The sequence below is a fragment of the Corylus avellana genome, chromosome ca7 (assembly GCF_901000735.1).
Source record: "Corylus avellana chromosome ca7, CavTom2PMs-1.0".
Taxonomy (NCBI): Eukaryota; Viridiplantae; Streptophyta; class Magnoliopsida; order Fagales; family Betulaceae; genus Corylus; species Corylus avellana.
Window position 1 is genome coordinate 29,195,909 of NC_081547.1, and position 9,941 is coordinate 29,205,849.

The window sequence follows — 9,941 nt, forward strand, 5'->3', positions numbered from 1 at the left end:
TAAAACCCCTCCTTACCAAAAAAAGGAAGCTACGTACAAATGATTAATACAACTTATTTGCATCCCACAAATCTCAGTTGGATCAAAGCTGTGTTTACAGAAAGTTAAGTACGAAATTTAACATATTTCATTAACTCAGTGAAAATGACTTATTTATCATCAATATCTGCCTTTCTTTTTCTTTTCTTTTTTTCTTTTTCTTAGTGACGTTTATAAATGACTTTTTTTATGACATATTAATGTATAGATAAAGCTTTTCTTTACCGGGTTTTAATATGTAATTTTTATATGTTTTTTTTAATATGACACGTAATTTTTAGAATTATATGTTTTAAAAGCAAATATTTAATTTAATTGATGTATCTCTACGAGGGTGGGCATTTCTTTATAAATTATAAGCTTGCCCTGTTGCAACTTGCACGGTTAAATAATATATACAAATCTTTCACATACATCGTGACCTCTTCAACTCACAAGCAACAACAACAGCTACCAAACATGTACGGCGCCACCGCAGCCCCGCCACCTACGCCATCAACGCAATCCGACAACCTCCTTGCCACGTCAGACGCCGCCGACGCGCTCTCCAGGCTCCTCCACCGCCTCCCCTCGCCTACTCTCTCCCTCCCCACTCGCCGCTCACCTCCCCCCACGTGTCCACCCATAGTCTCTCTCTCCGGTGATCAAAACCCCTCCACTACTATCACCCACGACGCCCTCCAACTCGGGTTCTTCCAAGTCACCGACCATACGATCCCTTCCCAACTCGCTTGCTCGGCCGAGTCAGAATCGCTCGCTCTCTTTGACCTTCCTCGGGACAAAAAAGAGTCATGTTTTCCCAAGAACTGGCCTCTGGGTTACGAAGGTGGCGATGACGAAGACGGGGACGGACTCGGCGAGTCGTTCCGCTTGGACTCCTCGTGTTCTACTGAGTCGTCAACCGAGTTTTCCTTGGACTCTTTGCGCGAGTTCACTCGCGCTCTGCAGAAGCTCGGGCTGAGGATCATCGAGCTGCTTTCGAGAGCAGTGGGGTTTGAGAATCCTGTGGGGGAGGATCCGTCCCGGTTTTGTTCGTTGATGTGGATTTCCGAGGGCGTACCCGGGAATAAAACGGTCTTGTCGGGTGGGTTTTACCCGTATATAGTGGGTTTACATTATCAAATCAGGAACCAGAAGTATTCGCTGCCGGCGGATTCGGGTTGGGTTCCTGTTTCGCCACAAGTGGATTCAGTCATGATCACGCTTGGCGACATTGCTCACGTGAGTTTTTCTGTTAATTCATTTTTGCCTAAAATATACTCAGTTTAGTTTTTTTTTTTTTTTTTTTTAAATTCAGTTATTCTCTCAAACTACCATCACCAATTTGACAATGTCCTCTCAAATTTTCAACACCTTTTCAAATTGTCAAAAATAGATCAAGATAAGCATGTAGACTTTTCCCCACCCTCTTTTTTTTTTTTCAATGTTGTCTCTTCTTATAAGTTCTAATTTGATGAATTTGATCCTTTAAGTTTTTGTATAATGTTGGTCTCTAAAGTGTCACATGATGGCCATGTTTAAGGTAATTAACCTAAATTCATATTGACAATTCAGTATAAATGTCTCATGTCAGATTTGAGTTGTGTCGAGACATTAGACAAAAAATTATATAAGTTAATCATAACTCAACTCATTTTATTAAACTGGTTAGATCTTCGATATTAACTCAATAATTTTATATTGAGTTTACGTCGAATTCACATGAGTCAAAAATTGCTAACTAGATAATTACCCTATTGGAATGAATGAATCGTAGGTGTGGAGCAATGGGAAGTTAAAGAAAGTGAGAGGGAGAGCAGTGGGGCATTTGGGAGATGCCAACAACTCACGCTGCATATCAATGTCGCTGCTGATCACTCTCCCTATGGACAGTGAAGTCTGTCCCCTCATCATCCCCAAGGCAATATGTGGCGATGACGAAAAAGATGAACAAATTGAAGGCAGCACGGGCGAGGAAGAAGGGAAATTGTTCAACTCCTTCTGTTTCGAGGACTATGCGTGGAGGGTCTACCATGAACGCCTTATCTTCAAAGACCCACTTCACAGATACCGTATCTGATCTTTTGGATTTTTTTGTGTGATTTTATTATTTCAGCATATTCCCTCCCAGTTTGTTTTTAATGATATTGGAGTGATGGTCCTTACACATTATGCTTTTAAGCTTCTTTTTTTTTTTTTTTTTGTGAAAAATGTTTGTGGTATTATAATTCATTTACAAATTCACGTGATAGTTTAATGGGTATCACGTGACATATCATGAAAGTAAATTTAATTGCTTATTGACTGACGTGGTAAATGTCGTTTAAACTGTTACGTCAGTTTGTAACAAATTTATAATAAAATCATTATTTCAATGAATCTGTTCTTAATGATATTGAGTTTTTATTTTTTATTTTTTAATGTTTGGTGAGCAAGGATGCTGGCCAAATTAGTAAGGGGTTAGCTCCCCAATTTTTAAGCTAAAGTAGAACAAGTCAATTGAATTTATCGGAGCTTCATGTAGCATTATGAAAGGCCCAATTCTTTTTCCAAAGATTTGATGAAGCCCCATTGAGTTGTTAATGTCTCAAGGACTCGACGCAGTCCAGTCTCAAGGCCCATGAAGATCTGTTACAAAAATATTTAGGTATCGTTCTCGGCTTTGTTTCTTTCCATTTTAGGACGAAAAATGGGTTTCTTTTCAGGCCCACAAGATGCCTTCTCTAGAAGCGGGCCTCGGTGTTTTAAAGTCGACAACTCCGCCGCTACAAGTCTCAAAATTAATTTGACGATAACCGAACACAAAAGTTCATAAACCCTCCAAATTTATTTAGTAAATCTATTTTGAGGATTAAACGAATAACATAGATGACCCTAAAATGCAGCTTTCCCAGTGTTTAAAACGAGTATGCTATAAGTCTTTCTAGAATCCTCCTAGAATTATTACAAATGTGACGTGATTTTTAAAATCACCGTTGAATTTAAAATGTGATTTTTTCAAACTGTTAACAAATAAAAACTAAAACTATTGTAATTTTTGGGTGGGGGTATCTTGGTATGTAGGGGAAAAGACTCAATCAGATGAAGTGAGATGTAAATATTGGAATCTTATTAATTGATGTAACATACATGGAATCTTATTAAACCCCTTTTGGTATGTTATTTCATTTGGAGGAATGTTTGGTGTGGATACTTTCCCAATTGGTTCAGTGCGGTGGGGCATGCATGTCAACTATCTACTAAAAGGTTTAAGTGTGATGGGAACACCCCGTTTGAAAAATGAGATTTTTTTTTTTTTTTTTTTTTTGCATGTAGGAAGGAAATTGAGAATGAAGATTCAACTAATGATTTCAATTTCATGAGGCGTGGTTCCCAGTCGATTGAACTGATACCCTAAGGAACCATTCACTATAAAAGATTTATGTCATAAATTTATCTTACAAAATCTTTATAGCTATCAAGACTCAATTTGTAAGGCCGACAAACGACTCATTCACCTATCACTACAATGCCTCTAAAACCTTTGACATTTTTGTAGAGGACCACCGTCACAAACGAATCGTATCCGCTTTAACGGTTTAACCCATAACTTGGTGGTTGTCGAATTTAATGCAATCGCACTTGTGATCAAGCCTGTCTGGAACTTAAAAATTAATGCTTCGAAGTCTTGCTTCGAACGGCCTACGATCATGATTGCAATCGATGTATTTTGGACCTTGCTCTTAAAGTGCCTTTTATGTTCTTGTTTGAACGCCTTTCCAACAAGCTTGCGATCGAGCTCTTCTAATCTTCAACTTGAACCAAGTTTTGAATGTCGTCTTAAGGCCGACTTGAACCCTAAACTTAGACTTACACCACAACAAGTTTTGATACTGAATTTGTCAACAGCATAAAACCTAACAGAGGTGAAGGGATACTCTCCTATTCAGTGTATTAAACTGGCAATTTACTTTAATTTTTTTTTAAAAAAAAAAAATTAATGCATTTGACAATCATATGCATTTTGAACACATATCAGTTTGTTATACTAAAAAAAAAAATTAAAAAAAAGATTGTTGAAAATAGAATCATGAATAGTAATATAAGGCAAAGGATGGACTATATTATATCCTGTGGGCACCAAGTTTTATCCAATTGGTTATGATGGTTTGCTATTTTGTTATGAAATTGACTTGAAATGTAAATCCCCTCTCTCTTTCTTGCATAGTTGCCTTAGCTTGTAAAAAAAGCGATATTCCAACCATCAAAGAGACACCCGAAAGAAGCGAAGTCAGGCAGTACCCAAACAAGATGTTGGTGAACTCACACACATGGGGGTTCCTTAGCCTTTACTTTTCTCAAACATAAAGTCACTCCATTAGTATTCTCATTACTTTTGGGTTTCAAACAAATTGTTAACATCATTAAGAGCCTTAATTATGCATCAACTGCAGTTGAGCAGTTCTTGGGACAAAGTAAATATCACATCGAGACCAATGAGCTGCAAATTGAGCTGCTCATGGTCTAGCAAAGGCAGCAGTAAAACAAATCATGAATAGGGTTTAAATAGAAGAAATTGCTGAAGGCATCCGTGATGTTGTAATATTAATTTTTACATGAAAATAATTAATTAATTTACGCCAACTTAAAACATAGAAAATTATTAGCTGAGAGCGTGAACAACCTGGTCACAATGATTTTTACCATATAATCATTCTTTTGGATGGGGCCTACCTTGTCTTAGAAAAAATAATATTAAATAATAATAAAAGTATATATACTCCCATCCAACTACCATGTAATTTGTAATATACCCACCGGTACAAAGAAATGACAACTATTCTTGATTAAATTATTAAAAAATAAAAAAAGAATTATTATTATTTTTTCATTTTAAATTTTTTTTATCAATAGTATATATATATATATTTTTGGCAGGAAGAGACTAGATTGTGACCCAATGGTAATTTAGAGAACATTACAATAATTGAAAGTTGGAAAGAAAGGATATTACAAATTATATGGTAGTTAGGGGAAGTTCACTAACTTAAAGTTGTGCCATTGTAGAAAGTTATTGAGAGGAATGGGGAAGAGAGAGAGAGAGATGGGGTATCCAAAGCTTTGCCTCCATGATAGTATGACTGATATGCTTTTTGCTAGGAACAGGTTGCGTGATCCTAATGAACAAAAAAAAAAAAAAACAAAAAAACAAAAGAAGTGTGATACACATAGTCGGACTGGCCAATGGGGTAAAGTTTTCTTTATAAAAAAAAAAAAAAAAAATTAATCCTAAGAGGATGGAGTTTGAAAACCGTATGCGTTATTTCAAGTCCGATTAAACTATAGTTTAGCATAGGTTCATCAAGACATTAGTGGGACTCAAAACGGCTAATACTAATAGGATTGAGAATTCCCACCTTAATACGTATCTAACCACTTGAGAATTTTTTCGAGGCTATTGAACTACTATCACTGGGTGATGATATAAATCAATTTAAGTCACATCCTCATTTTGATCTCCAATAAAATGACACTATAAAAGCAAGCTAGATGCTAAATTTAATTGAGGGGAAGTCCAAAATTGTCCAGTTTGATTACAATGTCACAAGCCATAGAGAATCACTAGACATTTCCCTGCATTTTTTTCGTTTAGCTACATAATTTTTTTTTTTTAATATTAATTTCTTGTTTTGAGTAATACTTCATCTCATCTCAAATAATAAGAGTAAAATGAGATGCATCATGCCACATTTCTCATTGCTTGTATAGTCTTGAGTAGTTATGTTTCATTGACCTTCCTGGATACACCAACTCCACGAAATAAATCCACACCGAAGGTTTCAATGAAGTGAAATTAGGTATGACTTATCACAAAAATAAATAAATAAATAAAAATGAATTCGTGATCCAATTATAGTCATATCATCATCTTTAATTTTGTTTAAAAAAAACAATATTCGACACATTTTCATTTGGACAAAGCTTTCCTCAAATAAATATAATATATATTTTTAGAATATGTAATTCTCGCACACAGTTTACGTAACTGCAAAGAAAGAAAGAAGAAAAGGTGACCTCTCCAAAGATTTTGACCATTTGTCTCCATAGAATCTGGGCTTCTGTTTGCCATTTTAAAGCTTTTCACTGTTCAATCTTCCCCTTCCCCAGTCTGATAGACAGTAACACTCTGTCTACCATAGATCCAGAACACCTCCATACCTTTCATCGGACTGAGATTGGGACCGACTTGGGAAAGCTTTGAAACCACTCCTCTCTCTCTCTCTCTCTTTTGCTGTTTGTTGAAGAAGGAGAAGGAAGTAGTTAGGGAATGACTATAAGAAAATGAAGTGAGAAAGACAAGACTCCTTCCATCATAAGGCAAGCCAGTTTCTTCAAGACAAAACCATCTCACCAAACCCCAATTAAAGAAAAATTATGCTTAATTCAACCAACCCTACTCTCTCTCTTTCTCTCTCATGTTGCTCATTTCTTTCTCTATATTTCCATCTCTCTCCCATTTCTTCTCTCACCCTTCCTCTGTTCCTCTCTCTCTCATGCAGCCACCTCGCCGCAGAGGACCTCTGTTATTCTCCGATACAGGAGCAATGAAAGGCCGCAAGAACAACAACCTCTCTGTCTTCGTTGTCGTGTTTTCGGTTTTCCTTTTCGGGGTCTTCATGTACAACGAAGACGTGAAGTCCATTGCAGAGTTTCCTTTCTCGAGGCCCAAACAAGAAATTCAAGAGGAACCGTCCAAACCCACTGCCCCAATTCAAGAAACAAACAAGAAGGACGACGTTGGAAGTGGGGTCTCGGTTTCGATGAAATCGAGAACGAAACTCGAAGAATCCCAGGAAGGGAATTCCGAGGAAAAACAGGACACGGTCGTCGATTTGAAATCGATTCTGGGAAAGGAAGAGGACCAAAAGATCGAATTCCCGGCTGTTGAGGAAGATGATGAAGACGTTGAATTGCCACCAGAAGAGTGTGATTTGTTTACAGGAGATTGGGTTTTCGATAACGTCACCCATCCTCTGTACAAAGAAGATGAATGTGAGTTTCTGACGGCCCAAGTGACATGCATGAGGAATGGGAGAAAGGATTCTCTGTACCAGAACTGGAAGTGGCAGCCCAGAGATTGCTCTTTGCCAAAGTTAGCGAGTTTGAATTCTTTGAATTCTTGAATTTTTTTATTTTTATTTTTATTTTTTTCTATTGATTAATGTTATTTGTGCTTATGGTTTTGTGTGTTGGTGTCAAGGTTCAAAGCAAGATTGCTGCTTGAGAAGCTCAGAGGAAAAAGGCTTATGTTCGTAGGAGACTCGTTGAATAGGAATCAATGGGAGTCCATGGTTTGTTTGGTTCAATCTGCTGTTCCTGCAGGGAGAAAGAGCTTGAAGAAATCTGGCTCTCTCTCTGTTTTCAGAGTTGAGGTACCTCTCTCTCTCTCTCTCTCTCTCTCAGCCTTAGATGTTTTGGGTCATTTTCTTCTTTACAAAATTAAACTTTAATTAAACAAAATGTGCACAGTATTAAATACTTTCTTTTTTGTCTTTTCTAATGATGATTAATCATAATGGTGATACACGGGTTTGTTTGTTATTGGTACTTTATTGCGTTTTTTCTTTTTCTTCACCTCGATTGACATAATAATAATTTCGCATTAGCCACCTAGATAGACCAGACACATCACCAATTCACTTGACATTTTCAAATGGACAAATTCCCTACAACCCTACAAATGGACACATCACCAATTCCTTACAATATCATAAGCAATTGGAGAGGCCTACAATGAGGCCCATTGGATAAGTAATTTGTCTTTAATTTTTTCGTGCAATTTTTTTTTTAAAAAAAATGTCAATTTAATAGGTTAAATAAAAAATAAAAAAGGGTTAAAATTTTTTTCACCCATTTAATTTGAAGAAAAATTCTATCCTTTTCAAATGTATGATGGTTAGGAGGGAGGTCACATAACTGAGATATGACATGGTAGTTGGAGGACAAGAACTGGCATTGCTTTGGCATGCCGCCATGAACATATACATACTGATGACATGTCAATTTGTAGGGCTATAATGCTACAGTGGAGTTTTATTGGGCTCCATTTTTAGTTGAGTCAAATTCAGACGATCCAAACATGCACAGCATATTGAATCGGATAATCATGCCCGAATCAATCAAGAAGCATGGAGTTAATTGGAAGGATGTGGACTACCTGATCTTCAACACGTACATTTGGTGGATGAACACTTTCAACATGAAAGTTCTGTAAGTGCTGACCTAATTTTGCTCCTTCTACGCTATTGTATTTATGTAAAAGATCGTTGGGGTTGATTTCTTTTATTTCTGATCTCGTGGAAAAGGCGAGGATCGTTCGATGAAGGGGCCACAGAGTACGACGAGATCGCACGGCCAGTAGCGTATGGGAGGGTTTTGAGGACGTGGGCTAAATGGGTGGATAAAAATATAGATCCTGAACGAACTATGGTCTTCTTCAGCAGCATGTCTCCTCTGCATATCAAGTAATGTTTCATTCATTAAATCTTATATTATCTATTGATTTGCTGGGTCTCAGTTTTCATTGTTCTTTAAACTGAAACAATAAAAACAAAATTTGATCAACCAAGTAAGAGATGATTTATCTCCAACCCAGTCTATTAAACTGGAATCTATTCTTAAAGATCACAATTTCTAAAAACAGATATCAGTTTAAAAGACTGGGTTTAAAGAATTTTCTTCAACTCTTTTTGAACGAAAACGTTCTCCATCTAAATGATATATAGAATTAATCCATTGAGATAAAAGTAAGATGAAATATATGGTATAACTCTATCTAGTTTTCATTTCAAATTTTTATTCAAATCGAATTAGGCCCAAGAGATTTGTTGAGAAATTGCACTGAGCTCAGCAAATTACCTGCTCTAATTATTGCATTAGGTGAGCCCTGGTGGTTGATACCGTGGGCCAGTGACCTTTAAATGCATGATTTGATGTCACCTAGGTCTTTTTCCAATCTTTGGTTGGTTTAACCACTATATGCTTCTTAATACTCCAATCATGATCATATGTTTAAAATTATGTATCCTTTTGGGACTTTTCTGCAATTGTAATAGGAGTGAGGACTGGAACAACCCGGATGGCATAAAGTGTGCTAAGGAGACTACCCCAGTTCTAAACATGTCCACCCCATTGGAGGTAGGCACGGATCGAAGGCTTTTTGTTATTGCAAGCAATGTGACAAAATCAATGAAAATGGGCGTCCACTTCATAAACATCACCACCCTTTCGGAGTACCGAAAAGATGCACACACATCAGTCCACACCATCCGTCAAGGCAAGATGCTAACAAAGGAACAACAGGCTGACCCGGCCACCTATGCAGATTGCATCCATTGGTGTCTTCCCGGGTTGCCCGACACGTGGAATGAGTTCCTCTACACACGTATCATCGCAAAATCTTGACATGTGCAAATTCATAACTATTGTCCATTCATAAATTTTTTTGTTGGGTTCATTCACTCACCATCTCAGTTTTTGTTCCCCTTGTAAGTCCATGTAATTTCCCTTCAGTTTCCTCCTTTAGCTTTCTAGGGCTTGATTCTAGGGTTGAACCATTGAATTTTTTGGGTTCTGCCTATTTGGGAGGTGGGAGTTGAGCAAGCCAAATTTCTGCCAACTAGGCAAAATTTGCCTAAACGAGAGACAACAAAATGGGCAGTTGACACACCTATCTGAATTGTTCAATGTATACCAAAGAAAATAAAATAACTACAAATTGTATGTAAAGCACAGTTACTTGGTTTTGTACATTTACTTTTAACTTTTGTCTCCGGTCCAAATTTGGATATGTTTCAGATTGTTTTAGGATCCATGTTATTAAGCTGCCCAAATTCAGGCAACTTAAAAAGATGGGGCTATAGCACCCACTTGTTCCGAGCAGC

At 37.1% G+C, this 9,941-nt stretch overlaps 2 protein-coding genes across 3 annotated transcripts; both read left to right on the top strand.

Moving 5' to 3' along the window:
* The first annotated feature begins 357 nt into the window (after nt 1–357).
* On the top strand, nt 358–2,185 carry LOC132188137 (gibberellin 2-beta-dioxygenase 1). The gene is made up of 2 exons (XM_059602539.1): nt 358–1,260; nt 1,796–2,185. Exons 1-2 carry the CDS (start codon nt 358–360, stop codon nt 2,096–2,098), a joined length of 1,206 nt encoding a protein of 401 aa, XP_059458522.1. The 3' UTR covers nt 2,099–2,185.
* A 3,849-nt stretch (nt 2,186–6,034) lies between these two features.
* Nucleotides 6,035–9,816, top strand: LOC132187529 (xylan O-acetyltransferase 1-like). 2 transcript variants are annotated; one of them, XM_059601870.1, is made up of 6 exons: nt 6,036–6,375; nt 6,558–7,150; nt 7,259–7,430; nt 8,069–8,268; nt 8,364–8,522; nt 9,114–9,816. In XM_059601870.1, exons 2-6 carry the CDS (start codon nt 6,603–6,605, stop codon nt 9,460–9,462), a joined length of 1,428 nt encoding a protein of 475 aa, XP_059457853.1. In that variant the 5' UTR covers nt 6,036–6,375; nt 6,558–6,602; the 3' UTR covers nt 9,463–9,816. The 2 variants fall into 2 exon arrangements, with proteins under 2 accessions (XP_059457852.1, XP_059457853.1); XM_059601869.1 differs by having other exon boundaries at nt 6,035–7,150.
* The last annotated feature ends 125 nt before the right edge of the window (nt 9,817–9,941 follow it).

Coding starts and splice junctions, on each gene's coding strand:
- LOC132188137 (XM_059602539.1), top strand. CDS start 358: ATGTATCTCTACGAGGGTGGGCATTTCTTTATAAATTATAAGCTTGCC. Junction 1,261..1,795: donor CGCTTGGCGACATTGCTCAC/GTGAGTTTTTCT, acceptor AATGAATCGTAG/GTGTGGAGCAATGGGAAGTT.
- LOC132187529 (XM_059601869.1), top strand. CDS start 6,474: ATGTTGCTCATTTCTTTCTCTATATTTCCATCTCTCTCCCATTTCTTC. Junction 7,431..8,068: donor TCTCTGTTTTCAGAGTTGAG/GTACCTCTCTCT, acceptor GTCAATTTGTAG/GGCTATAATGCTACAGTGGA. Junction 8,523..9,113: donor ATGTCTCCTCTGCATATCAA/GTAATGTTTCAT, acceptor CAATTGTAATAG/GAGTGAGGACTGGAACAACC.